Source organism: Budorcas taxicolor, chromosome 6 (genome assembly GCF_023091745.1).
Source record: "Budorcas taxicolor isolate Tak-1 chromosome 6, Takin1.1, whole genome shotgun sequence".
NCBI classification, from domain to species: Eukaryota; Metazoa; Chordata; class Mammalia; order Artiodactyla; family Bovidae; genus Budorcas; species Budorcas taxicolor.
The window spans coordinates 7,149,044-7,172,043 of record NC_068915.1 but is presented as its reverse complement, the minus strand read 5'-3'; the positions used below and the strand labels follow the sequence as shown (position 1 = coordinate 7,172,043).

Below are 23,000 nucleotides of genomic sequence, written 5' to 3'. Positions count from 1 at the left end.
CCTGCCCGCACCACTGTGACAGCCCGCGCTCTCTGAAGGGCGGTTACCTTCCGTGACGCCCCGGGCGCCGCAGGACACTCATTGGGCCTCTGCTAAACGGCGTCAAATCGCGGGCGTCCAGGGGGAGGCGGGACTTCCGGGGCCCGTGGCGCAAAATTCCGGCCGCGCCGGAAACACCTACTGAGGAAAGGGTATTGGGTACCCGCCTCCTGAAGCGGCTGGAAAATTTTGTGATCCACAGATTTCGAAGAGAAATTGGCGCAAGGGTTCATCCGCTAATTGCCAAGTTTTCGAGGTAGTGGAAAACAAGTCGGGACATGGACAGCCGCTTGCAGGAGATCCGGGAGCGGCAGAAGTTACGTCGACAGCTTCTCGCGCAGCAGGTCCGCGGCCCAGGGAGGGGTCACGAATGCGCGTGCGCCGCGTTTCCCGTCCCTTTCTCCCCGTTTTTCCGTCTCCTCACCTGCCACCCGGCAGCCCTTTCTCGTCTCGCGACTTTAATCCCAGGACCTCTCTACCCTCTGTACCCCGAAGCGTTCCCCTTTCATGTTGTGGTCCTTGCGGTGGTGCTAAACCGACCGCCACGCCTGGTCTTCGGCATCATGAGTGGAATGCCCGCCAGGGGTCTGGCATCCTCAGTGATGAGGATACAAAACTTGGGTGTTTGTGTGTAAGTTGTCGCAGTTCACGCGAGGAAAGGGGAGTCGTTAGCCCCTCAATTTCTCTTCACTGTTTAAATAGCCTTTTGTGTCTTGCCTTTTCTCGTATCAGCGCCTGATTCATGAGATTGTGGCTTCATTGTGAAATAGGTTTACAGTGTTTTTTCCTGGGATAATATCTAAAGACCGCATTGGCAGTAGCCGGAGTGTAAATTTTAGGTTCTGCATCATGGGTGTTGCAGTCGACTGTGTTGTATACGGTATCCTCGTCATTACCCACAGCTAAATGTTTGAATTCTTTTCTCAGTCACAACAGATCTCTCAAAGAGGTAGCATTATCGTCACGTAATGAAACACGGGCGCCGGTGGCTAACGAATTTTTCTCTCAGGTCGTTAACCGCTGGGCCAGTAAGTTGAACCCTGGTTTGTCTCTCCAAAGCTTGTCTTCACCGCTGCTTGCGTGTAAATTGACACGTGCTGATTAGTAGAGTACACGTGCAGAAAATGCAGATGCCACCTTTGCTTAAAGTCAGAGGCCGTCTTTTCCTTTCTACCCCTCGGATCAGTAACAGTGATGGGGGAAATGCTCATAAGCTTTAATGAGGAATCTTAATAGTTATTCAAAAAGTTATTTTTTTTTTCCTGTAATGAATCTTGGTTTTAGTAAATGAAAATCAAAGATATAGCTTCTTTTATGACATGATGAAAAGATTTATGTTATGTTATGTTAAAATGTCGGTGTTTGGGGAACTTCTCTGTTGGTCCACTGGTTAGGATTCTGCGATTTCATGGCTGTGGCCCGGGTTCAGTCCCTGGTCTGGGAACTAAGATCCCTTAAGCCCCGTGGTGTAAGCCAAAACGAAAAAAGAAAAAGTGGGTGTTTGGAATTAGATCTGTTTCTGTGCCTCTGACAGTATGATTTTTTGACAAATCAAGTATCTTTTTCGAGCCTTCTTTATCCCAATTGCTTTTATCATGTTATGTTTGAAAATGCCCAGTGGCTCTTTATTAGAACCAAGTAAGATTTTGACACTGAAGTTTTGAATTCAGACCTATATTTGACTCAAAATACATACATAAAAAATTATTTCTTGAATGTTTTACTATGTACCAGGAACTCTTGCAGATGTTGGTAAGTCTGCTATGAATGATAGGTTATCCTACCTTTAGAGAACTTAAATAGTGTACGCATTTAATAATGGCTGCCATTTATTAAGTCCATTTTATGTGTCAAGGGACTTGACAAATTTTTACGTATGTTATTTTATCATACAAGTCAGATGCTATCTGGATCTTATAGGTGAAGAAAATAAAGCTCAAAGAATTTACCTTACATGCTGAAGGTGACAAAACTTAAGTTTGCCAGCTTCAGTCTTAGGCCTTTCTGTGCTCTTTCCAATACACCTGGTTCCCTCTTGGAATAACTGGTTAGATACCATTCCACCTGGGTGAGGATGGCCAGTATAATCAATAGTAGACTTCCACTTTACCAGAAGCCTTTTTTTCACTGACTATGTGAACAAGACAGACTGGTTGCTCTCCAGAAAGTTATTTGTGTGATATAGACATTGTAATTTTTAAGAAGCATCCTTTCTTTCTGATTTCTGTCTATCCTTTTTGGCACAGCCCAGGGCAGAACTTTGTGATGAAACTTGGTCTGGAACTCCCTGGTTTAGGCTTTTCTCGCTCTGTGCATCCATTGTCCTGACTGAATGTTGAGGCCACTGCTGTACATCACTAACTCGTACGGACAATTCCAGTTGGGTTAATCTTCTACCCTAATTTTGTTTCTTACCCAAAGTTAGTTTTTAATAAGTTTTTGTTGATTTGTGAACTTCAAAGTAGAGCACAACTCAACGTATGTAATTTGCTTGATTTGCTTTTGGCTGCTGGATGAAGATATCAGATGCAGTGTATAAGTAAAGTCGCTCAGTCGTGTCCGACTTTGCGACCCCATGGACTGTAGCCTGTCAGGCTCCTCCGTCCATGGGATTTTCCAGGCAAGAGTGTTGGAGTGGATTGCCATTTCCTTCTCCAGGGGATCTTCCCAACCCAGGAATCGAACCCAGGTCTCCCACATTGCAGGCAGACGCTTTACCGTCTGAGCCACCAGGCAGTGTATAGGCACACACTATGATTGTGGCCATTGATGCTGCCACCAGTAATTTACACCTGCTCTTTAACTTGTAGCTTTGTTTTTAAAAGTAGTATACTTTCAGAGGATACCAAATTGTCATAATTATTCAAATAACATATTTAGTGCTACCACAGTGGAAATGGCAACCCACTCCAGTATTCTTGCTTGGAAAATTCCATGGACAGAGTAGCCTGGTGAGCTACAGTCAAGGGGGAATCACAAAGAATTGGACACGACTGAGCGCACACATATACACACCCACAATGGAAAGTCTGTTTAATTACTCCAGTCATTCCACAATTTAAAAAAAGTTGGAATACAAGAAGACGGTTATGTATGTAAGCACAATTTGATTTAAAACATGTCTTATAAAACATCGTATTCTAATTTAGGCCCTGGCAAGAAATCTCAGTGGTTTATTCACATATTTATTGAGCATCTAATATAAGTAAGACTTTATAATAGCTCCTGAACATTAGATATCAACAGGATAGAGTTCTTCCTCGGTGAGCTAACAATTCAGTGGGGGAAGAAGTAGACAAAAGTCAACATAAAATAATTGATGTGTACAAATATAAAGTATAAAAGAATATAAATAGGGAATAAACAAAAGTAAAACAAAATTAGTTTGTATTTTGATCTGAATGAGAAAATGAGGAGGTAAGAGGAAAATGCAAGGAGACTACCTGTTCTCTCTCTAGTGTTCATGGAGAACTCTCTGAGGAAGTGACGTGTATTTGAGAACTGAAGGGAGTGGAGTCAGTCACTTTCATGGGAAGAAGGTTAAAAGGCATTTCCCCTACAGGAAGTAGCTGTGGTTTCCAATGAAACAGTAGGGGTCAGGAAAATTTTATGGAAGAGTTAAAATATCAGGAACAGTTAATATATTGGAAGAGGTTTATCATTGGAGAAACCTTAGGGGAGTCATGGAATAGTGTAAAGAGGCAGTGGGAATTAATGTAATTGTGTAATAAAAATTGTTTAATAAAGGCTGGGCTCTAGTATGCTTTCTTTCCTTTTTTGAGCTCAAGGGACTATATAATGCAGACTTCCTCATGCTTTTCCTGTGCTTAAAAATATGAAGTGATTCCTCATGGCTTGTAAATTGCTTTCTATACCTTTGGTTTGGTTTTTAAGTGTTCCATGAATTGACGCCACAGTTTGTAGCCAGACTTATCTCAACTGGTGATTTTTTTTTACATTTGTGTTTTGTAGAATTTACCCAACTGCCAGCCATAACTTGCATAACTATTTTTCAGGTATTTGGAAAGTTTAGTATTGTGCCTGTAATCATTATATAAAGACTTGGCTTGAATAAAACCAAATAGTATTTATTACAGTATGGGATAAATAAGGTATAGCACATGAAGTATATGTACTATATAAAATAAATAAGGTATGGTACACAGATGGATGAAAAGTGTTTAACATAGTGCCTATCAAACTATAAACCCTGTTACCTGCTTTTTTTTTTGGTTACTACTGCTAAATCATATTTTATTATTTACTTTAAAAGAAGATTGGCTCAAGTTAATTGTTTTGATTTCAGTATAACTTAAAGCATAAAATACTTTTCAGCTGTTGAAATCTTTCTTAAATAATGTGGTTTTGTTTCAAGGTACTCACTGTTTTTCCTGGAAGGTAAATATTCCATTTGCTTGCTACAGTAGTTAGGGATTTTTTTTTTTAATATTTGATGTATTAAATGCTGCTGCAAATGGCTAGAAAGGATGTTTAGTGCATTGTGTTCTAATGTTGAGTTTTGCCTTTTCTCAGTTGGGAGCTGAAAGTGCTGACAGCATTGGTGCTGTGTTAAATAGCAAAGATGAGCAGAGAGAAATTGCTGAAACAAGAGAAACTTGCAGGTCAGTAGAATAATGGCTTTTTATAAATGACATGTTAATATTTGCAAAAGGATCATTGCTTTAATAAACAATAATCTTCAGTATCAAGTATGTTGTTATGATAAGCATCAGCATACCAATTTGGAAAAAATTGATTTTTATTGTCTATGAATTATGAAATGCTTATTTTCTGAATATAAGTAAGTTCTCATTTATGAACCAGTTAGAAAATGGAATATTAGATTGAGAATTAGCTTATGTACCATATATAATTTTATTTTAAAAATGCTTCTTTAAAAAAGAATACCCTAAAAGTAGTATTCATTTGATAGTTCGTAAAGCATTTAGAATTTTTCAGTATTGTAGTTACCAATTAGAACATCAGTTTCACTCAAGACAGATTAGAATGATATGTAGAAATTTCTCTTTGCCATACATACCTTATAAAAACTTATTTTCTCATTTGGTTGCTTTCTCAAAAATAAAGTACAGAGTTATTAATCAGGTTATGATACTTCTAAAATTTATAAACCGAGTGAATGGATACTGTTTAGTTAGGAAAAATTTGCCTTATTCTGTCTCTGTAAAACTATCCTTTAATATTAATGAATACATGTATACATCTTATGTATTTGTGAGTGATATTTCAGTTTTAATTTTCAGGGCTTCCTATGATACCTCTGCTCCAAATGCAAAACGTAAGTATCAGGATGAAGGAGAGACAGATGAAGACAAGATGGAAGAATATAAGGCAAGTAGAGAATGGGACAATGTTTTGGTCAAGAAAAAAATAAGTCCTTACAATCTATAGAGTCTTATCTAGAAAAACAAATTTGACAAAAGTTGAATTTTGACAAAATACTGAATGTCAGTAGCATATATGTCACCATTTATATCAGTTTACTCATTTTAATAGAAGAGGTATGTGGATTAAATCAGGTGATGTATATAAGCGTAATGCCTAGTAAGCTCTAGGCAACATTCTTAAATAAGAGCAAGGAGGTAGATGTACCAGAAACGTTGGATAATTGGATCAGTTTTCAGGAGGCTACAGTACTATCTTTTATGAGTTGTGTTGTTCCATCTTAACAATATAGGGTAGTGCAATTTAAATATTTTGAGAATTCATGGGCTAGATAGCAGTGTAGAAGCATTTCTAACAGAGGCCCAAGGGAAAAAACCCAACTTCTTAACTTGTAGTTGCATTATTTAGGTGAAAAAAAAGTAAAGGGCAAAAAACCTATCTCCATTTTTTCAAATTAACTGTTATACAGCTATATTTAACAGAAGAGAATAAATAGTTTCAGTAAATTTCTTAAGTATAATTACCTAATTTCATAAAAACTATGTTGTGTGTTGGGCTTCCCTGGTGGCTTAGTGGTAAAGAATGTGCCTGCCAGTGCAGGAGACATAAGAGATGTGGGTTCAGTCCCTGGGTTTGAAAGATCCCCTGGAGAGGGAAATGGCAACCCACTCCAGTATTGCCTAGGAAATCCCATGGACAGAGGGGCCTGGCGGGCTACAGTCTATGTGGTTGCAAAGAGTTGGACACAACTTAGTGAAACAATATTGTGTGTTGGTTGCATTTGATATATCCTAGTATATAACTTAAATATTTGTGATTATGTTAGATTAAAGCATATACAGTTCCTCATATTTTAACATCTTTGACTTATGAAATAGTGATTTCTTTTGGTTTGCTCTAGTGGAAGTAAAATTGCCCCATTGGTGGGCCTATCTTTCATGATTTAAGCTAAATTCTAATAATTTAAAGTTTTATATCTAAGGTAAATCTAGATAACTTAGTCAACAGAATTAGTAGTTGTAGACAGGTATTGAGAATGAAAAGGAAATTTTTCTTATAAACATAGCTAATGATGAGAAAGCGAAGACTTCAATGTTTGACTTTAATGGTAATTTGAAAAATTTATGTCTTAGGGAAATAAAATATTTATGAGTGTTAATACTTACGATGTAATACATAAGATTCCTCTTATACATAAAATATCTACTTAATCTTCCTTTTTTAAGGATGAATTAGAAATGCAACAGGAGGAAGAGAATTTGCCATATGAAGAAGAGATTTATAAAGATTCTAGTACTTTTCTTAAGGTAAATAATTTTCAGATCTTTAAATTTTCATGTTTCAGCTTTGTGCCCGAAAAGATTTTAAATACTTATTTATGTTTAAGATTTTTTTTTCAGTTATTGAAGGATCATTATTTTTATAAAATAAAATATCATTTAAAATCATTCATGACATGTTCTTCTGATGCTTGGTTATTAATATCTATAGATAACTGAATTATAAACTATCATTTTAGTAGTGATGTTTTTTATTTTTTAAAGCTATCAGTTAGCTTATATTTTGCTTGGCCTCATAGTAAAAAATAAAGCTCCGAGTTAATGTATCTGCCACCAGAGTGAAAGCTATTAATTTAATTTTGACTTTTTCTTTAGGGAACACAGAGTTTAAATCCCCATAATGATTACTGCCAACATTTTGTAGACACTGGACATAGACCCCAGAATTTCATCAGGGATGTAGGTATGTCTGATTTGTTGGGGATATGTGATTGCTGGCTGTCGGTTACATGCATGTAATTTATCCATTTTGTGGTTTATTTCTAACAAAATTACTTTTTCCTGACTTGGCTTCCCCTTTCCATTCATAGTACTTCTTGAAATGCTCTTTTTCCGTCAAGCAGTGTTGCTTTTTCCTTCTTCCTTCCTTTCCTTCATTTTGTTTCTGTGATTATTCCTCATTTTTATTTCGCCTTTATTTATTCCTTCTTTGATGCTCTTCCTTTCTTTAGGTAAATCTGATTTTTTGACCTATGTCATTTTCCTTTCCTCTAAGAATTTTTTTTAACATTCTTGCAAGATAGGCCTACTAGCAACAAATTCCCTTAGTTTTTGTTTCTCTGATAAAGTCTTTATTTCTCCTTTACTTTTGAAAGATTAATTTTGTAAAGTACAGAATTCTGGATTGGTGTTTTCTTTCTTTCAGTACTTTAAATATTTTACTTCACTCTCCTTTTGCTTGCTTTTTTCCAAGAAGTTGGATATAATTCTTAACTTTGTTCTATAGTAGTGTGTTTTTTTTCCCCTGGTTTCTTTTAGGACTTTTATTTCTATAGCTTGAAAATGATATGTGTAGGTATAGTTGAGTTTTTCTTTTTTCTTTTTTTTGGTATGTATCCTGTTTGGTACTCTCTGAGCTTCCTTCATCTGGGGTTTGATGTCTGACATTAATCTGTGAAATGTTTAGTCATTATTTTGTTTATTTTTGATTTCCTCATATCTTAGTTGTGGCATGTGAGCTCACTGTTGTGGCTCAGTAGTGTGGCACATGGACTTAGTTGTCCTGCCGCATGTGGGGTCTTAGTTCCCCCAATCAGGGATCGAACCGTCATCCCCTGAATTGCAAGGTGGACTCTTAACGACTGGCCCACCAGGGAAGTCCCCTCAGTTGTTATTGATTCAGATATTTCTTCTGTTCCTGTGGTTTTTGTCTTCTGATATTTCCATTACACCTTTTGTAGTTATCTCATGTTCCTTGGATAGTCTTTTTTCCCCCCAATTTTTGTTCCCTTTACTTTGCAGTTTTTGAGATTTCTGTTGAGATATCCTCAAGCTCAGATCCTTTCCTCAGCTGTGTTCAGTCTACCAGTATGCTCATCAGAGGCAGTATCCCTGCAGTTTTGAAAATAGCTTGATTGAGATAATTTATGTACTATACAATTCACCCATTTAAAGAATGTAATGTAATTTTTTTAAAGTATCTACAGGTTTGTGCAGCCATCACCACCATCTAATTTTAGACCTTTTTTAAAAATTGAGATATAGTTGACTTACAATATTATATAAGTTTTAGATGTACAAATAGTGGTTCACAATTTTTAAAGTTTATACTTCATTTATGGTTAATGTAAAGTATTGGCTATATTCTCTCTGCTGAACATTATGCTTGTAACTTATTATATATAGAGAAATTTGTATTTCTTAATTCCCTCCCCAATTTTGCTCTACCTCTTCTATCCCCACTGGCAACCACTAATTTGTTTTCTGAATCTGTTTGTTATATTCACTAGGTTGCTCTTTATTTTTTAGATTTCACATGTGAGACACAATATATGGTATTTGTCTTTCTGACTTATTTCACCAAGTATATTCTCCTCCATGTTGTTGCAAATGGTGAAAAAAATAATCACTTTTTTATGGCTGAGTAGTACTCCATTGCATATGTATATGTACCACGTCTTCTTTATTCTTTCATATGTTGATGGGCATTTAGATTGCTTCCATATCTTGGCTGTTGTAAATAATGCTGCTAAGAACATTGGGTGCATGTGTCTTTTTGAATTAGTGTTCTTAAGATACATACCCAGGAGTGGAATTTCTGTATTCATATAGTTACTTCTATTTTTAGTTTTTTGAGAAAGCAGTATGATAGTTCTGTACTGTTTTCCACAGTTGCTGCAACCAATTTACATTCCTACCAACAATATTACATATCCTTAGAACATTTTTATCTCCCCTAAAGAAATTCAGTACTCTCAGTCATTAGCAGTCAATTCCCATTCCTTCATTGTGGTTTTGATCTGCATTTCCCTAGTGACTAATGATATTAAAAATCTTTTTCTATGCTTATTTTCCATTTAAATAGCTATTTTGGAGAAATGTCTAAAAGCTTTTTTTTTTGGTATTTGAGTTTTATTGAAAGAGTTCTTTACCTATTCTCAGTGTAAGTCCTTTATCAGATGTATGATTTGAAAATATTTTCTTCCATTCTGTGGGTTGTCTTTTCACTTCTTTGATGGCGCCATTTGCCACACAAAAATTTTATTTTGATATAATCCAATATATTTTTCTTTTTTTGCTTGTAAGAATGTTTTCATGGTCACAATTTAGATGTAGCACAAAAAGTTATAATGGTGAGATAGGCCAGTTACAGAATGACAAAAATGCACACACTTAAAAGAGGTACTTAAAATATCAGTAGTACATATATAAATACATACACTTTTATGAGCTACCAAAAATAGTGATTCTCATAGAAGAAGAGAATACAGCAGTGGTTGTCAGAGGCTGGAGAGAGAGGAACATGAGAAGTTGTTGTGCAGCTGGCATAAAGTTTCAGTTATGCAAGATAAATTAATTCTGTAGATCTTGTTGTTCAGTCGCTCAGTTGTGTCTGACTCTATGACCCCATGCACCACAGCATGCAAGGCTTCCCTGTCCTTCACTGTCTCCTGGAATTTGCTCAAACTCACGTCCATCAAATTGGTGATGCCATCCAACTATCTCAACCTCTGCCTCCCCTTTCTCCTCTTGCCATCAATCTTTCCCAGCATCACTTTTCCAGTGAGTCAGCTCTTTGCATCAGGTGGTCAGAGTATTAAGAGCTTCAACTTTAGCATCAGTCCTGATGAATATTCCGGGTTAATTTCCTTTAAGATTGACTGGTTTGATCTCCTTGCCATCCAAGGGATCTCAAGAGTCTTTTTCATCACCACATTTCAGAAGCATCAATTCTTCAGTGCTCAGCCTTTAATAGGGCAACTCTCATAGCCCTGTGTGACTACTGGAAAAACCGTAACTTTGACTATATGGACATTTGTCAGCAAATTGATACCTCTGCTTTTTAATACACTGTCTAGGTTTGTAATAGTTTACAGCCCAGGAAATAAAATCTATCACTGTTTCCATTTTTTTTCCCCATCTATTTGCCATGAAGTGATGGGACCAGACGCCATTATCGTAGTTTTTTGAATGCTGAGTTTTAAGTCAGCTTTTTCACTCTCCTCTTTCACCTTCTTTAAGAAACTCTTTGGTTCCTCTTTGCTTTCTGCCATTGGAGTGGTGTCATCTGCATATCTGAGGTTATTGATATTTCTCCTGGCAATCTTGATTCCAGCTTGTGATTCAACCAGCTCCTTACTTTCCATGATGTACTCTGTATATGAGTTAAATAAGCAGGGTGACAATATACAGCCTTGACGAACTTTTTTTGCAATTTGGAACCAGTCTGTCGTGCCATGTCCTGTTCTAAATGTTGCTTCTTGACCTGTATACAGGTTTCTTAGGAGGCAGGTAAGGTGGTCTGGTAGTCCCACCTCTTGAAGAATTTTCTACAGTTTCTTGTGATGCATACAGTTGAAGGCTTTAGTGTAGTCAATAAAGCAGAAGTAGATGTTTTTCTGAAATTCCCTTGCTTTTTTTATGATCCAAAGGATGTTGGCAATGTGATTCCTGGTTCTCTGCCTTTCTGAAATACAGCTTGTACATTGAGAAATCTGGAAGTTCTCGATTCATGTACTACTGAAGCCTAGCTTGAAGGATTTTGAGCATTACCTTGCTAGTATGTAAAATGAGCGTAATTGTGTGGTAGTTTGAACATTTTTTGGCATTGCCTTTCTTTGGGATTAGAATGAAAACTGATCTTTTCCAGTCCTGTGGCCACTCCTGAGTTTTCCAAATTTGCTGGCATATCATCTTTTAGAATTTGAAATAGCTCAGCTAGAATTCCATCACCTCCACTAGCTTTGTTTATATTACTGCTTCCTAAGGAAGAAGCATAAGCTGGAATCAAGATTGCCGGGAGATATATCGATAACCTCAGATATGCAGATGACACCACCCTTATGGCAGAAAGTGAAGAGGAACTAAAAAGTCTCTTGATGAAAGTGAAAGAGGAGAATGAAAAAGTTGGCTTAGGGCTCAACATTCAGAAAACGAAGGTCATGGCATCTGGTCCCATCACTTCATGGGAAATGGAGAAACAGTGGAAACAGTGGCAGACTTTATTTTGGGGGGCTCCCAAATCACAGCAGATGGTGATAGCAGCCATGAAATTAAAAGATGCTTACTCTTTGAAAAGAAAGTTATGACCAACCTAGATAGCATATTCAAAAGCAGAGACATTACTTTGCCAACAAAGGTCCATCTAGTCAAGGCTATGGTTTTTCCAGTGGTCATGTGGATGTGAGAGTTGGACTGTGAAGAAGGCTGAGCACCGAAGAATTGATGCTTTTGAACTGTGGTGTTGGAGAAGACTCTTGAGAGTCCCTTGGACTGCAAGAAGATCCAACCAGTCCATTCTAAAGAAGATCAGTCCTGGGTGTTCATTGGAAGGACTGATGCTAAACCTGAAACTCCAATACTTTGGCCACCTCACGCGAAGAGTTGACTCATTGGAAAAGACTCTGATTCTGGGAGGGGTTGAGGGCAGGAGGAGAAGGGGATGACAGAGGATAAGATGGCTGGATGGCATCACTCACTCGATGGACATGAGTTTGAGTGAACTCCGGGAGTTGGTGATGGACAGGGAGGCCTGGCGTGCTGCAATTCATGGGGTCGTAAAGAGCTGGACACGACTGAGCTACTGAACTGAAGGCCCACTTGACTTCATACTCCAGGAGGTCTGGCTTTAGGTGAGAGATCACACCATCATGGTTACCTGGGTCATTAATACCTTTTTTGTAAAGTTTTCAGTGTATTTTTATCACTTCTTTTTATATCTCTTCTGCTTCTGTTCCATACTGTTTATGTTCTTTATTGTGCCCATCTTTGCATGAAATGTTCCCTTTATATCTCTGATTTTCTTGAAGAGATCTCTAGTCTTTCCCATTCTGTTGTTTTCCTCTATTTTTTTGCACTGATCACTTAGGAATGCTTTCTTATCTCTCCTTGCTATTCTTTGGGACTCTGCATTCAAATGGATACATCTTTCCTTTTCTTCTTTGCCTTTCACTTCTGTTCTTTTCTTGGCTATTTATAAAGCCTCCTCAGACAATCATTTTACCTTGTTGTATTTCTTTTTCTTTGGAATGATTTTAGTCACTACCTCCTATACAATGTTATGAACCCCATCCATAGTTCTTCAGGCACACTCTTATCAGATCTAATTCCTTGAATCTATTTGTCACTTCCACTGTATAATCATAATGGATTTGATTTGGGTTGTACCTGAATGGCCTAGTGGCTTTCCCTACTTTATTCAGTTTAAGTCTGAATTTTGCAATAAGGAGTTCATGATTTGAGCCACAGTCAGCTCCTGGTCTTGTTTTTGCTCACTGTATAGAGCTTCTCCATCTTTGGTTGCAAAGAGCTTCTCCATGTTTTCCATCTGGTGAGGTCCATGTATAGAGTTGTCTCTTGTGATGTTGGAAGAGGGTGTTTGTTATGACCAGTGTGTTCTCTTGGCAAAAGTCTCTTAGTCTTTGCCCTGCTTCATTTTGTACTCCAAGGCCAGACTTGCCTGTTATTTCAGTTATCTCTTGATTTCCTACTCTTTTCATCATAGGGACATTCCAGGCCCCTATGATGAAAAGATTCTATAGATCTGCTGTATAGCAAATTGTCTATACTCAGCAGTACTGCTGACCATAGTCAACAATACTTCAAAAAATTTAAGACGATATATTTTAACTTACTTAAAGATACTTGTTGGGTCGCCAAGTTGTGTCTGACTCTTTGTGACCCCATGGACTGCATCACGCCAGGCTTTGATGTCCCTCACCATCTCCCAGAATTTGCCCAAGTCATGCCTATTGAATTAGTGACACCATCCAACCATCATCCTCTGTTGCCATCTTCTCCTGCTTTCAATCTTTCCCAGCATCAGGGTCTTTTCTAATGAGTTCGCTCTTTGCATCAGGTGGCCAAAGGATTGGAACTACAGCTTTAGCATCAGTCCTTCCAAAGAATGTTCATGGTTGATTTCCTTTAAGATTTGATTTGGTTTGATCTCCTTGCTTTCCAAGGGACTCTCAAGAATCTTCTCCAGCACTAATTCAAAAGCATCACTTCTTTGGTGCTCAGCCTTCTTTACGGTCCAACTTTCACATCTGTACATGACTCCTGGAAAGATCATAGCTTTGATTGACTATAAGGACCTTTGTTGGCCAAGTGATGTCTTTGCTTTTTAACACACTGTCTAGATTTGCCGTAGTTTTCCTGCCAAGAAGCAGTTTCTAATTTTATGGCTGCAGTCACCGTCCATGGTCATTTTAAAGCCCAAGAAGAGAAAATTTGTCACTGCTTTCCCCTTTTCCCCTTCTCTTTGCCCTGAAATGATGGGAATGGATGCCATGATCTTGGTTTTTTACTAGTAAGTTTTGAGCCAGCTTTTTCACTCTCCTCTTTCATCCTCATCAAAAGGCTCTTTAGTTCCTCTTCATGCTCTGCCATTAGAGTGGTATCACCTGCATATCTGAAGTTGTTGATATTTTTCCTGGCCACCTTGATTCCAGCTTATAACTCATCCAGCCTAGTATTTCCAATGATGTATTTTGTATATAAGTTAAATAAACAGGGTTGACAATACCAGCCTTGTCCTACTCCTTTCTCAATCCTGAACCAGTCAGTTGTTCCCAGTAGGGGTCTAACTGTTGCTTCTTGACCTGCATACAGGTTTCTCAGGAGACAGGTAATATGGTCTGATATTCTCATCTCTTTACTTTTCTACAGTTTGTTATGATCCACACAGTCAAAGGCTTTAGTGTAGTCAGTGAAACAGAGGTAGATGTTTTTCTGGAATTCCGTTGCTTGGTCTGTGATCCGGTGAAGGTTGGCAATCAGCCTGGATCCTCTGCCTTTTCTGAATGCAGCTTGCTTAAATTTCTGGAAGTTCTTAGTTCATGTAATGTCAAAGCCTGCCTTGGAGGATTTTGAACATAACCTTACTAGCATGGGAGATGAGTGCAGTTGTCCATTGGTTTGAACATTCTTTAGTACTATACTTCTTGGGGGTTGGGATGAGGATTGACCTTTTCCAGTCCTGTGATCACTGCTAGATTTTCCAAATTTGCTGACTTATTGAGTGCAGAGCTTTAATAGCATCATCTTTTAGGATTTTAAATACCTGCTGGAATTTCGTCACCTCCACTAGCTTTTTGGCAGCAGTGCTTCCTGAGACCCATGTGACTTCACACTCCAGGATATCTGACTCTGAATGAGAGACTACACCATCGTGGTTAGCCGGGTCATTAAGATCTTTTTTGTTCAGTCTTCTGTGCGTTTTTTCCATCTCTTCTTGATCTCTTCCGCTTCAATTAGGTCTTTACTGTTTCTGTCCTTTTTGTGTCCATCTTTGGATGAAATGTTCCTTTGATATTTCCAGTCTTCTTGAAGAGATCTCTAGCCTTACGCTTTCTGTTGTTTTCCTCTATTTCTTTGTACTGTTCATTGAAGAAGACCTTCTGCTCTCTTGCTATTTTCTGGAACTCTGCCTTTAGTTGGGTGAACCTTTCCATTTCACCCTTTCTTTTTGCTTCTCTTCTTTCCTCAGCTATTTGTAAAGCCTCCTTCTTGCCTTTTTTTGTTGGGATGGTGGTGGTTGCTGCCTCCTGTACAGTATTACAGACCTCTGTCCATAGTTCTTCAGGCACTCTGTTCACTGGATCTAATCATTTGAGTCTATTTGTCACCTCCCCTGATGTTCATAGGGAATTTGATTTAAGTCTTACCTGACTGGCCTAGTAGTTTTCCCCACTTTTCTTTAGTTTAGGCTTGAATTTTGTTATGAGGAGCTGATGATCTGAACCACAGTCAGCTCCAGGTCTTGTTTTTGTTGACTCTATACAGCTTCTCCATCTTCAGCTGTGAAGAATGTAATCAATCTGATTTCAGTATTGACCATTTGGTGATGTCCATGTGTAAAGTCATCCCTTGTGTTGTTTTGAAAGGGTGTTTGCTATGACGAGAGTATTCTCTTGGCAAAATTCTGTCAGCCATTGCCCTGCTTCATTTTGTACTCCAAGGCCAGACTTGCCTGTTATTCCAGGTATCTCTTGGGCTCCTACTTTGCATTCCAATCCCTTATGATGAATCAGTTCAGTTCAGTCACTCAGTCATGTCTGACTCTTTGTGACCCCGAACTGCAGCATGCCAGGGTTCCATGCCATCACCAACTCCCAGAGTTCACTCAAACTCATGCCCATTGAGTTGGTGATGCCATCCAACCATCTCATCCTCTGTCGTCCCCTTCTCCTCCTGCCCTCAATCTTTCCCAGCATCAGGGTCTTTTCCAGTGAGTCAGTTCTTCGAATCAGGTGGCCAGAATATTGGAGTTTCAGCTTCAGCGTCAGTCCTTCCAATGAATATTCAGGACTGATTTCCTTTAGGATGGACTGGTTGGATCTCCTTGCAGTCCAAGGGACTCTCAAGAGTCTTCTCCAGCACTGCAGTTCAGTAGCATCCATTCTTCGGCACTTGGCTTTCTTTATGATGAATAGGACATCCCTTTTTTGGTGTTCTAGAAGGTCTTCTAGGTCTTCGTAGAACTGATCAGCTTCTTCAGCATTGGTGGTAAGGGCATAGACTTGGATTACTGTGATATAGAAGAGTTTGCCTTGAAAACGAACTGAAACCGTTCTGTTATTTTTAAAGTTGCACCCAAATACTGCATTTCAGACTCTCTTGATTATAAGGGCTACTCCATTTCTTTTAAGGGATTCTTTTTTTTTTTTTTAATTGAAGGATAATTGCTTCACAAAATTTTGTTGTTTTTTATCAAACGTCAACATAAATCACACATGTCCCCTTCCTTTTAAAACTCCCTCCCATCTCCCTCCCCATCCCACCCCTCTAGGTTGATACAGAGCCCCTGTTGGAGTTTTCTGAGAAATACAGCAAATTCCAGTTGGCTATATATTTTACATATGGTAATGTAAGTTTGCATGTTACTCTTTCCATACATCTCACCCTCTCCTCCCCTGTCTCCATGTCCATAAGACTTCTCTGTCTGTTTCTGCATTGCTGCCCTATAAATAAATTCTTCAGTACCATTTTTCCAGATTCTGTATATATGTGTTAGAATATAATATTTATCTTTCTCTTTCTGACTCACTTCACGCTGTATAATAGGGTCTACATTCATCCATCTCATCAGAACTGACTCAAATGCATTCCTTTTTTATGGCTGAGTATATGTAGCACAAATTCTTTATCCATTCATCTGTCGATGGACATCTAGGTTGCTTCCCTTAGGGATTCTTATCCACAGTAATAGGTCCAATGATTATCAAAATTAATTTCACCCATTCCCAACCATTTTATTTCATGGATTCCTAAGATGTTGATATTTACTCTTGCCATATCCTGCTTGACCATGTCCAATCTACCTTGATTCATGAATCTAACATTGCAGGTTCCTATGGAATGCTGTTCTTTAAAACACCCGATTTTACTTACATCACCAGACCCATCCACACCTGAGTGTTGTTTCTGCTTTGGCCCAGCTGCTTCATTCTTTCTGGAGCTATTAGTAGTTGTACTCCACTCTTCCCCTGTAGCATATTGGACGCTTTCCAGCCTGAACGGCTCATCTTTCAGTGTCACATCTTTTTGCCTATCTATACAGTTCATAGAGTTTTCAAGGCTTGTGTACTGGAGTGGTTTGCCATTCTCTCCTCCAGTGAATCACATTTTGTCAGAACGCTCCACTGTGACTCATCTGTCTTGGGTGGCCCTTCACAGCATGGCTCATAGCTTCATTGAGTTATGCAAGCCTGTTCGCCATGACAAGGCAGTGATCCATGAAGGGGTTTTACTGCACATACATCCCAAAACCAGAGGAACACAAAGAAACTTCTGAAGGTTATTAATATGTCTTACCTTGATTGTGGTTATGGTTTCACAGCTATATGCATATCTTAAACCTCATCAGATTGCATCCATTAAATGTAAGTTTAATGTATAAGGTTTTTGTTTATCAACTATACCTCAATAAATTTATCAAAAATACTTCAGTAAAGCTTTTTTTTTTTTAAGGTTATAAGTAATATAGCCAAATTTCATTATTGGCCTTTCTGCTTTTAAGACGTTTTATTTCTCCAAGGCAAAGAAAATGTACTTAGGAAACTATTATAGATTGAGAAAAAGTTGTGCCTCTGTTTTGTAGATGATTGAGAGCTGACTCTACTGTGATTGAAACTCGAATATAATAAAATCTTCAAACTTGTTTCATTTGAAATTTGATCTGTAACCACTGATTAAGGATGCTTTACAAAATCTTTCATTTTTTTTAATCTTTGATATTAGGGTTGTGAGATGTACTTTTGGTTTTTAACTTAAGATGATTATTATTCTTGTAAGGAAGCAGGATAAAGTAAAATAAGATCTTTTAGGAATCTTTGATATTCAAAGCCCTGCTTACCCCTACAGTTGTTTAAACAGGCATTATGCCGTTTTACCTACAATCTCTTCTGAGGTTCAAAGATTTAAGTATTTTTGAGGACATAGAAACAATGAGGCTCCTGCTTTTAACCTTTCTGGGACTTGGAGGTGTTTTTGAAGATCCTAGGCTTGAAAATATATATGAGGATTTGGTCTATAATATGTGGAGATCTGAGATCTTTAAAACTATAAATACTGATATAGGATATGTTCTTAGAGAAAATGACTTGTCTTGGAGTCGGTAGTACAGTGTAGATGAGTAATCAGAGTGAGTGAGGTGAGAGCTAATCGACTAATAGGGACTCATTATCTTCCTGCCTAAATTTGTTCTGGGATTGTGTCCATAATTTAAGCCATTTAAGATCGTCAGTAGTAAGGATAAGAAATCTTCATTTTCTCTGCTTTGGATAACTGTCAAACTAAGGGAAAACTGAACAGTCACTAGATCTTTGGGAGAGTTGTTTTTTTGTTTTTTGTTTTTTTAGTGAAAATAAAAGGAAAAAAGCATGAATAAAAAAAATTTCTTTTTCTGAGAACAGAATGTCTAAACTTGATGTTTTAAGCAGATTATTTAATACAATAAGTTTGAAAAATTAAATGGTTAATTGACTTAAACCATCTTGCCTTTGAAACACCTGGGTGTTTGCCTACATATGAAATTAGGGTCATTAGGTATAAAATGTGTTTATGAAGTATTTAAAGATACTCAAAACTAACTTTTTTACAAAGGATGCGAGAATGATACGTTGGTTGTGTCTTATTTTGTTTTCCTGAGCAGGCTTATCACCTTTGAATTCACTGATACTCAATTGTATTGAAATTTGGAATTTACTATTTTTCCTCCCCAGGTTTGGCCGACAGATTTGAAGAATACCCTAAACTGCGGGAGCTCATCAGACTGAAGGATGAGTTAATAGCTAAATCTAACACTCCTCCTATGTAAGTGGGGTTTTTTCTTCCTAACTCAGGCTTAAAATATTAGTCTTTTTGTCATGTAACCTTTCTGAAGTTTGAAAAAAATTCAGCATCTTTGAAGGGTTAACACACTCTTTTTTCTTTATAGTGAAATGTATTAGTTTGAAACTCTGGCACTGAGAACACAGTAGGTTGTCATTTTATTTGTTTACAGTTTACTGGATAATTTATAGTATATCTAAGTTTTTTTTTTTTTTTTTAGAAAATCTTATTTATTGTATTCTTAACTGTCTTTAAATGTTTTTAAATATCTTTTCTTCTCAAAAATTACGTATTGAAGAAAGTTAGAAAACCTAAGAGAGAGAAAATAAATGAAAGTTAATTATAACTTGGCATCTAGGGATACTATTCTTAACATTTTGGAATACAAAAATTCATTTTAACCTTTGCTAACAGAATGATGTTTCCCTCAAAAAATGTGTTTAATCCTTAAAATTGGAGACTCTTTAGCTTACTTTGAACATATTATACACTTAACAATTTGCTAAAATGGATGTTATTAATGATTAGAAGAACCACAAAGATAACTGAGTTTGTAGAAAAATTTTTAACAGGCTAATATTTATCATATTTAGAAATATTTTACATTTAAAGTAATTTATGCATGAATGCATGCTAAGTTGCTTCAGTCATGTCCGACTCTTTATGACCCTATGGACTGTAGCCCTCCAGGCTTCTCTGTCCCTGGGATTATGCAGGCAAGAATACTGGAGTGGGTTGCCATGCCCTCCTCCAGGGGATCTTCCCAACCTAGGGATTGAACCTGGGTCTTCTGCATTGCAGGTGAATTCTTAACCGCTGAGCCACCGGGGAAGCCCCAAAGTGTTTTATATTTATATTTGAAATACCTTCATACTGTGTAGAAATAACCATTAAATAAAGGCTAGTAGTAATTTATACTAGATGGCTGGAAAGGACTGTTAAATATAAACACTATTGCTAACAAACAAACTAGCAAAAGAAAATTATGTCTAGCTTTAGAAACTTTTTTAGATGGAGGAATTTAAAACAAAACAATTTTTCTAAAGGACAATTGCAGGAAAAATAATGTGATATTCCTCGAAGTATTATGGTGATAATGGAAAGGGACTCAGACACTCACATCTGAGTATGGATTTTCAGTATAAAAATGGGAGAGGTTTATGCTCAAGATGTTCCTGTGGGTTCATGGTTTTGCTTTGCAGTATGATTCTATCCATGTCCTCAGGAAGAACAATGGTAGAATATTTTACTGTCTGTACAAAGGAGAGAGATTCCTCCATAAAAAGGTATTTAGTTATTAGCGCATGATGACTTTGAAATAGTATTAGGAAATATTTAAGAAACTTTTTTTCATTACCATCTGTAATCTCTTACTTTTTATGTTTTAATCAAATAGGTACTTACAAGCAGATATAGAAGCCTTTGACATCAGAGAACTGACACCCAAATTTGATGTGATTCTTCTTGAACCACCTTTAGAAGAATATTACAGAGAGACCGGCATCACTGCTAATGAAAAATGCTGGACTTGGGATGATGTATGATGAAACTTTCTACATTGTAATGAATTATTTATTTTTCAAATGAATATATCTTTATATGATCAGAGAATAATATTATAAATACTGTTTTAGGAATTATAAATATAGATTTATAGTATATATTATGGCTGAAGATGTAAGGTACAGTAACAGTTATTATAATATCTTTGGTCTTTCTTTTTGAGGCGGAAGTTGAGCAGGGAATAAGTAAGTTGTCTGTAGAAGCCTTAAAATTCCAATCTTAGAGTCCTTGGATGTATAGCTAGAAATAAGTCTAAAAACAGATTGAATGGTTGATAGCTTTCTGTATTTGGTAAGTTTCAGTGAATGTCAGAGTATTCACACACACATATATATTAGCATAATTTTTACTCGTTAAAGAACTTAACAGTGTAATAGATTTAAAGTATATATAATCTCAGTCTTATATAGTTGCAGTAAAGTTCTGTTTTCCTAAATAAAAGTAAACAAACTGATAGCTTCAGTGAGTTACATAAAGTAATCTGTTTTTTATTGGTCAGTAACAAAAATAGCAAATATTTATTTATTGAGTACCACTCTGTACTAGGCAACTAGGTACTGGAGATTCAAAGATGAATGAGACTTAGTATTTGGCCTTAAGGAACACACAGTTAAATGGGATAAGCAATGACCTAAATAAATAATTGCAGTATCATTTTGTTAGTTCAGTAATAGAGGATTGCATAAGGTGATCTGAAAACAAACCTGACCAAGTTGAGGAAGCTGGGGGACATAAAGAGGAAGTGATGCATGAACAGATTAGCCAGAATTGGCCACTGAGAATGGGCTGGGCTAGGAATGACAAACTGAAGGCACAGCAAGAGCAGGAGGCAAAGAGGTGAGAATGGAGGTCGTGTGTATGTTGATTGTGTTGAAACACAGATGGAGACTGTCTAGAGATGCTATCTTCTTAGAAGCTTGGACTTTTATCCTGAAGACATTAAGGAATCTTTGAGGGGCTTTAACCAGTTTAGTAAAATGGTCTAATTAGTGTGTGGAGAAGAGAAAATGAAGACTGGAGAGGGAAGAGCAGGTAGAAGACCATTGCAGTAGTCTGGTTAGAAGATGAAGTTTCCCTGAATTGGGGTGATGGTAGTAAGGATAGAAAGGTGATAAATTCTGTAATGTTTTGTAGGTATGTCTGGTGAGATCTAATGATTGAGATGAAGGAAAGAGGTAAGGATGCTCGGAAGTTTGAGTCTTGGAATAAATGGGTTCAGTTACCACCGGGTGAGAGTCAGTTTAAGAAGAGGAGCAGGATTAGAGGGATTAGGATATGCTGAATGTGTTGATGAGAAGTGTATGAGAGACATTCATGTGGAGTTTGGAATAGGAGTATGCAACTTAACAGAAAGATCTGGCCATCTCAAAAGACGGATTTTAAAGGGTTAGCATATTAAACCTATGAGAATAAATGAATATGTCTTGAGATAGTATCTCAATTAGGATGCAATGTGAATTTTCTGTAGAACCTCAGGAAACTAAACATTTAAGAGGCACATAGAAAAGATGTGAAAAGAATGGGTCACAGATGGATGAGATGAATCAAGATAGTTTGAATGTCATGGAAGCCAAGGACATAGAGAGCTTCCCTAATTGAGGAGGAGCATGTGATCAAAAGTGCTGAACACAGAAGAGAGGTAAGGAAGGCAGTGGACTCAAACTCTGTAAACTGATGTTTCACAGGAAACTGCTTTGAATCCTTGCATATCCCCTTCTGAGTTAATAGTTGTTACTGTTGTTAATATTACTTACTCTTCAAGATATAACTTCAGTTTTTCTTCCTTGAAGCTTTTCCTGTCAGCCTCAATACCTCTGTCACATTTATTTACATTTGTATTTTATTTTACAAGTTTTTCCTCTCCTCTGATAAGTATAATCTGTGTTTATTGTTGAAACACAGAAATATATATTATCCCCAAAACTTAAGGTTAAAGATGTAGTGCTGTTGATATTTAGGGCTGAGAGGTTTTCCAGATAGGTTGTACAAGTTAATATTCGTTCTGATAGTGTTTAAGAAATATCTGTTTTTCCTCATCAAAATTAATATAGAAAATAATCTTTTTCAATTTAGGCAAAAGAAAATTGAAAAATTAATCTTATTATGTCTATGGTTAGTAGTTAGGTTGAGCTTTATTTTCTCTGGCCAATCTCTAAGATTTGGTCAGTGAAATCCAAGAGTTTAAATTTTATATGATAAACTAATAGAGTTTTTGTAATAAAGAAATTCCATTTTATATGCATATTGAAAAGTTTTGTCTGGAGCCCTAAGAACTCTAAGCTCTTAACCTTTATGTAGTAATAACCTAAAGAAAGTGCCAATAGCTAAATATAAATTTAAAAAGTGAGTTTCTCAGGTATTCTTTTTCATGTTAGAGTCAGTGGAGGTCACTGTGTTCTAGTTAAGAATATAAGCACTTACTTAAAATACCAATATTTAGTATTTATAATTGTAATGTCAAGAGTTATTTGCTTAATGTTCTTCACTGTGTGCCGTCACCTACCTTAGCTATGCCATGTATAAATGTGTGTAGGAATGTGTGTGTGTGTGTGCGTATTAATGTTTATTCATATTCTTAAGAGAATATTAGATCAGGCATTATATCAAGACAAAATTGGAAGTGTAAAACTGAATAGGTTTATGCCTATTGTAATTTAT

The 23,000-nt window shown here is 37.0% G+C and overlaps 1 protein-coding gene across 1 annotated transcript in view; it reads left to right on the top strand.

The window, feature by feature from the left end:
• The first annotated feature begins 201 nt into the window (after positions 1 to 201).
• Positions 202 to 23,000, top strand: part of METTL14 (methyltransferase 14, N6-adenosine-methyltransferase subunit) — a 38,047-nt gene continuing 15,248 nt past the window's right edge. Inside the window, exons 1-7 of the mRNA XM_052642405.1 lie at positions 202 to 383; positions 4,573 to 4,661; positions 5,304 to 5,391; positions 6,672 to 6,752; positions 7,101 to 7,188; positions 18,671 to 18,761; positions 20,176 to 20,317. Coding sequence (XP_052498365.1) covers positions 318 to 383; positions 4,573 to 4,661; positions 5,304 to 5,391; positions 6,672 to 6,752; positions 7,101 to 7,188; positions 18,671 to 18,761; positions 20,176 to 20,317 — 645 coding nt within the window. The 5' untranslated portion in view covers positions 202 to 317. The remainder of the gene's footprint in view (positions 384 to 4,572; positions 4,662 to 5,303; positions 5,392 to 6,671; positions 6,753 to 7,100; positions 7,189 to 18,670; positions 18,762 to 20,175; positions 20,318 to 23,000) is intronic.